This window comes from Centropristis striata, chromosome 10 (assembly GCF_030273125.1).
Source record: "Centropristis striata isolate RG_2023a ecotype Rhode Island chromosome 10, C.striata_1.0, whole genome shotgun sequence".
In the NCBI taxonomy this organism is placed as follows: domain Eukaryota; kingdom Metazoa; phylum Chordata; class Actinopteri; order Perciformes; family Serranidae; genus Centropristis; species Centropristis striata.
The window spans coordinates 2,620,733-2,627,621 of NC_081526.1; the positions used below are offsets into that span (position 1 = coordinate 2,620,733).

Genomic DNA, 6,889 nt, shown 5'->3' on the forward strand with positions numbered 1-6,889 from the left:
CATTTATTAATATGATTTTGAAAACAAGTCTGTCTCGGGGAACTCAAAACTAAACTCAAAGTTGACAAAACTTAAAGGTTAAGGCGCCGGACCGGAGACTTTGGTAAGCTATGAAACACATTTTAGTTGACTTCAATGTCAAAACTTTTTAAATATGCTGTAAAAAGACTATACAGTTTAACAATTGAAGAAGACAAATAGTTTTTGGTCTACACCATTGATAAATGAAAATTTTAATGTAAAACTATATATATAATTTTTTTGTCTCAGCCACAGGGAGCCTCTACAGGCAGCCTAAAGAGCCACATGAGGCTCTGGAGCCACAGGTTGGCCACCCCTGTAATAGTAAATTCCCTATCAAGGCTATAATCGTTTTGGATTTTTCATTAGTTTTAGTTTTAATTTCGTTGTGAACTTTTGTTTTCAAATTCAGTTAGTTTTAATGAGTTTTTAGAGTGAGTTTGATAGTTTTGATTTAGTTTAAATTTTTTTGAAATGCTTTAGTTTTAGTTTAGTTTTTATTAGTTGTAGCTTTTTGTAATGGGGTATTTGTTGGGTGGGAGATTAAAAGAGGTCACAGTAAATTTTGCCTTTATTTCCTTTGTCTGATGCATCTTCATTATGTATGAAAAAAGTTGACAAAGACGAAAACGAAGGACATTTCCACTATAAATTTAGTTTCGTTTCGTTTACTTAGTTTGTTTTTGTAACCACACAATACAGTTTCAGTTTAAACATAAAGCTAATTGTAACCTTTAACCCTTAAAACAAAGTCTGAAATCTCAAAAAAAGCCTTTAAAGAAGTGAGGATCGGCAAAAATGTCCTCACTCTGTTGGTTAAAAAAGTGTTCCGGTCCTCACTATGTAGGAAGTACAAGAACACACACACACACACACACACACACACACTGGGATATTGGTACTGTAGTTTATTTTGAGTCAATCACATAAAACTCCTGCTGCTGAAATACTCACTTGAGCTTCTGTTGCTGAATATAGTCCCCACAAAATGCACTATTTCCTCCTGTATTTGCAACACAATAGCAAAAGTTCAGCGGCAGTTTAAGGATCTCTTTCTATAAAAGTGCTTCTGGATTTAAATCCTAAGATTTCCCCCTCTATGATAAAACTTGTATAAGAGCAGATCTCAATGTGTGACATTTGAATCCCGACTGAGTTCTACTTTGAGATATTTGGGCACGGTTACAGTCTGTCGGCCACCATCAGCCTTGTTTCCATCTAAAAGTATAAAAGCATAAAGTAGAAACAGAGAACATCCTTTGAAGATTTTCTCTTTCATTTATAATGTAATGCCAGACAGTTGGTGTTTCTGAGATCTCACATAGAAACGGTGTGAGGAAATGTAGGTTTACCCGCAGTTCAGTCCCGTGTGTGTGTGTGTGTGTGTGTGTGTGTGCAGTGTTCAGTTAACATACAAGTGTTAATATATATATATATATACATATATATTATATAAGTCTGACCTGAAAATAACAGCAGATATAAAGAAACTGTTGAAGTCGTGATCTCTAGACAGTGGTGGAAGAGAGTATTCAGATTCTTTACTGCAGTAAAAGTACTAATACACACTGTGAAATTACTCCACTACAGTAAAAGTCCTGCATTCAAAACTTACTGAAGTAAAAGTACAAAAGTATCAGCATCAAAATGTACTTAAAGTATCAAAAGTAAAAGTACTCGTTATGCAGAATGAACCCACTGAGATTGTTTTATATATTCTAAATATATTGTTGTATTATTATTTTTATGCATTTATGTAAGCAGCGTTTTCATTTTGTAAATAAAGCGCATTTTACCAACTTAATATACTGTTATGAGGTTTAATAATACATAAATAAAACAACCATCAGCTGGTAAAAAAATGTCTAATCATTTTAAGTTGATCATGTACAGTCATGGAAAAAAATGATTAGTCCATCGTTGTTTTCTCCTGCTTTCTTGTTCATTTTAATGATGATTCATTTGTTTGAACAAATATAATGATAACAACAAACATAGCTCATAAGAGTTTAATTATAGCTGATATATAGCCATTCTCCATGGTTTTATTCATACTGATTTTTGTTAATATGAACAAGAAATTGAAGAAAACAATGTCTAATTATTTTTTCCATAACTGTATTTTTATGTTAAATTTCGACCTGAAAAGTAACGAAAGCTAGCAGCTAAATGTAGTACACTAAAAAGTACAATATTTGGCATTAAAATGCAGTGGAGTAGAAGTATAAAGTTACATAAAATGGTAATACTCAAGTAAAATACAAGGACCTCAAAATTATACGTAAGTACAGTACTTAAATGTACTGTAAATATACTTAGTTACTTTCCACCACTGTCTGTACGTCTCCATGCTCCGACTGAACTGGACTGAAAATATCGTCTCAATTTATCCCCCTTATGCTCTTTGTTGTGTCCGCTCTCCAGCAAAGCAGCTAATGTGGAAATAAAAAGTTCACAGCAGCCTGCGATCCAAAATCAATCTGTGCGTCTCCTGCTGTTTTCATACAGCGGCTGCAATGGTGCTGAACACAACGGGAGCTGGAACATGGAAAACAGGGAAAATATGAAATCTACTCATTTAGTTTTTCTATGAGACTTCCTTGTGCTTTAGTTCATATTAAAGATGTTTGGTTGCACAGCTGTAATGGACAGTGAGGACATGTCAATGAATGACACATAACTGCAGCTGGAAACATGTTGTAAGGTCATAAACGTTTGACATAGAGTGCCAGAACAGCCATCACCCCTTTTGTATTAATTATATTTGAGGATGTAAACCACTAATTGAATCACTGTCTTATTACTGGAAGGCTCGTCAGCAGAATTACTAATTACATGAAATAATTAGCAGTGTCTCAGGAATATATTGGATTTGAATAGTGAATATGGATGTTTGTGTTCTATGTGTGTGTGTGTGTGTGTGTTTAGGGGACTTCTTCAAAGACCCCCTGCCAGAGGCTGACCTCTACATCCTGGCCAGAATCCTCCACGACTGGACAGACGAACGCTGCATAGAGCTACTCAGTAAAGTCCACAAAGCCTGTAAACCAGGTCTGTGTGTGTGTGTGTGTGTGTGTGTGTGTGTGTGTGTGTGAGGGATGAGCACTTTTCCTTTTTTTCCCCTGCTTGAAATGAGATGGCAGATTGTATCCCACAATGCAGCTGATCCCAGAAAAATCTGTCCTTGTGACTTTGATCAAAGACAGACGCACACACACAGAAAAGCAGCAGGCAGAAAACCCTCTCATGTGTTTTTAGAATAATGTGCATCTGTGTGTGTATGTGTGTTTACATAAAGGGAAGGAAGAAAAACAAAGAAATGAACTAAGTAGGGAAGCCTAGTTACACTGGACAAAAAAATCCAACCTGTAAAAGTGTGAAGTGGTTTCTCAGTGGAGCCTCAGGAGACCTGCAGACATTTTGACTTGTTAAAGCAGGAAAAGCACAAGAGTTTAATAACATTAATGACGTCTCTGTTCATGTAATTATTGCAATGTGATGCAGCAAATAACAAAATTAGTTACACCTGTGTTTGGCAAGTCAAGATGCCTGCAATAAGAAAAGTCTGCATGAAGCTTTATCAATTCTGCCCAACAGTAAAATCATATAACTGAACTGAACATCAGCTTTCCACAATAATGAAATGAATGATGAATAATCCTGCCGTCAAATGGGCACACAAACCGAGCCAAAAGCATGATGATTAAAAGTAAATGTGTCATGTACATAAGCTGTGTTTCCTTTAGGGTAAAGAGTGGCCACCTGGAAAGTCTCAGGCCACGCCCTCTCTAATGTCCGCTCACTCTACGAATCTCCATTACAAAAAGGCTCCAGAGGGATTTACGAGACTCCGGAGGTGACGTATTGTTTTCGATCGACGCAACGGATTAAACACGGGAGATGCAACTGTGGCCGCCGTCGCAAACTGTGCACAACGTCAGCAGCTGATCATAAACAAAGCAGCATGGCTAATTATGCACATCGTCTCCGCAGATCATAAACATAGTGATCGTGAATTAACCGGCATCACTAACTGTGCACAGAGTGTCTGGTGCTTGTTGTAAACAAACAGAGATCGCTAAGTGAACACCTCCTGCAGCAGCAGCACATACACACTGTACTGCTACAGAGCTGACTGTTAGCCTGTTAGCACATACACACTGCACTGCTACAGAGCTAACTGTTAGCCAATTAGCAATTTGTAGACCAGATGCAGCTAGGAGAGACTGCTGCAGGAGGACTGTGCCGCTTTGTTCTTACTCTTCGTAACGAGCCTCCAGCCCAGCGGCTCGTTAAGAAGAGTAAGAACGAGTCTCCAAAAGTCTCCAATAACACCAGAAAAAGTCGCTGGATTTGTCGCCAGTCGCTTTTTGAAAAATAGTCGCTAAGGGGGTCTGAAAAGTCGCTAAATATAGCAACAAAGTTGCTAAATTGGCAACACTGCTTCTCCGGCTTTTACAAATGTCGCGTGTTGTTGTGGCGTCGAGTACTACGTCACATCCTACTTAGCGTTCTATCCAATCAGTAACCAGGCTTTTTTCAGGGAAGAAAAAAGACCCTGCTCTTCTACAGGGACGAAAAAAGTTCCGTCAAAAGACAGCTCCGGACGGCTCATATTCAAATTAGAGTTTAATCTAAGATTCCTGGGTATTATACACTTTAGGAGTCAGCAGGTTCCTTTTGTGCCACAAAATTCATCTGTTTTATGCTCTACCATCTAAATTAGGCAAACACAACATGATGCCTGCCAGCAGCTTTGTGAGGAAATACTTCGAAAGACTGAACAATGAAGATGCAAAGTGTGAGCTCAGTGCACCAGAAGAATACAGAAGCAGTTTCGGCTTAAACAAATTCCTTTGAAAACTTGAAAAATGTCTTTTTTTAACACATTTTGTTTTGCTTTTAAAAAGAAAAATTGGCATTCTATGAGTCTGTTCCCAGCAGACAGATTTCTTACAATCAGTTTCATATTCCTCACAGCTACCAGCTGCAGGCAAAGTTTATGTTATGTTGATTATAATGTTGATTAAGATAAATGCAGTTCTTTTGTCTTAAATTATTATTAATACCACCAAATGATTCAATATCGGGTTTGGAACCAATATTATAATTATGGATATTTCTCTTTGTTGCATTCAGGTTTGCTTGAAATATGAAATTTGGATGTAGCTAAAGTTATACCTTAAACTAAAGGCAATATGCTGGGATCCCTGTTATAAAAAAATATTAATCCCTATCGTGCATACTCTTTTACCCCTTAGCGTTCCTGCAAATTAACCTTAAAACGGACCTATGTAAATTGAAGTTCTTAAATAGAGTAAATCTGTGGTCACATTTGAAATGTTACACTCTGGGGTTTATTCTAAAAGAGTCATAATAACTGTAAGTGCTGCTGTTATTGAGTGATGGAAGTTGAAACACAGTGAAAAATAGTTTTTTTTTTTAAATGTCTGCCTGAATATTTTTGGTAAATCCAGGTCTGCAGATCATAATAGCTGGGACTTTTTAGCTGGAAAACACAATGGGGTCAAAATATAAAGTATTACCGACTCCCAGTTTAAACTTGAAAAGAAAAAATGACTATTTTACATAGGTTTTTATAATAAACATATATTAATTATGATTATGTATTTATGGAGACTCCAATAGTATCTTTGGTAACCATGGTGACAGACCAAATGTCCAGAAATGTTGAACCCTGCAACCTACAGTCATCAGTCTGGGCTCGAATGAAAGGTGACATGTTGCTGTTGTGGTTGTATCTTTAAATGTTAAAATGTGGATTTAATCATTAGAATCACAAGAATCTCAGCTTTTCAATGATATGTAGCATGAATATCAACTCAAACACAGTGGTTTTGTACATGAGCATAACAGTGTAGTAACACCCATTATGTCCCATATATGAGCCAAGGAACACTAACAGGTTTTAATAGATGTACTCAAAAGATCAAGGCTGACCTTCTGTCCTGTCCTGCAGGAGGCGCTGTGCTGCTGGTGGAGGCGTTGCTCCACGAGGACGGCTCCGGTCCGGTGACGGTGCAGCTCTACTCCCTGAACATGCTGGTGCAGACGGAGGGTAGAGAGAGGACAGGTGCCCAGTACACTGCCCTGCTGGCTGCCGCCGGCTTCACCGACACCCAGCACCGCCTCACCGGGAAGATCTACGACGCCGTGCTGGGACACAAAGGGACATGAGACTGACAGATAAGAGACCTGAGTGCCAGGAACTTACACCACCTCGGAGTATGTTCTACGACGATACTATTTTTGCATTTCTCTCTTTTGCAAATGTCACCTTCACTTTCTTCAAATAAAAGAAAAATGACTCATACCATATGACAATAACCTGTTCTATATCTGCTTATTCAATGAATCTGAATAACCTATGAAATATCCAGATCTCTGCTCAGGATCATTATGAATAATGTGTTCTTATTAGACTAGAAATTAAACAAACCATTTGATCCGGACCAGGACCACCTCCTTTTGCTGGACAAAGGTTTGGCAGTTTGATCCAGGTCTTGGTCTGGGTACGGTTTCACAACTGAAATTGTGGTTCAAATCAACCTGAAAAGTCTGAGAGTCCAGACCAAATAAGGAAAATAATTTTGGACACCTTATGGTTTTGGTTATGTGATCTGTCCTTGGTGTTCCATCTCTTATTTTTTTCGATGTCAAAAAGTTATAATCTGCTCATCTATCAGAAGTGTTCTTAATCTGTAGAAGAGCATGAAGTCAAGAGATAACCTTTTTGAACTGTTGACTCCTTGTTGACTATTCTCTCTCTCATGCACATGATGTGTGAGGAAACTGCTCTGAACCCTCTCAGAGACAGATGTAGATGCTGGATGTGTTGTATCTCTGC

The 6,889-nt window shown here is 37.9% G+C and overlaps 1 protein-coding gene across 1 annotated transcript in view; it reads left to right on the forward strand.

Moving 5' to 3' along the window:
- Positions 1-6,356, forward strand: part of asmt (acetylserotonin O-methyltransferase) — a 40,087-nt gene extending 33,731 nt beyond the window's left edge. The window contains exons 7-8 of the mRNA XM_059343397.1: positions 2,950-3,072; positions 6,002-6,356. Of these exons, the coding sequence (XP_059199380.1) occupies positions 2,950-3,072; positions 6,002-6,219 (341 nt within the window). The 3' untranslated portion in view covers positions 6,220-6,356. The remainder of the gene's footprint in view (positions 1-2,949; positions 3,073-6,001) is intronic.
- Positions 6,357-6,889: the final 533 nt, after the last annotated feature.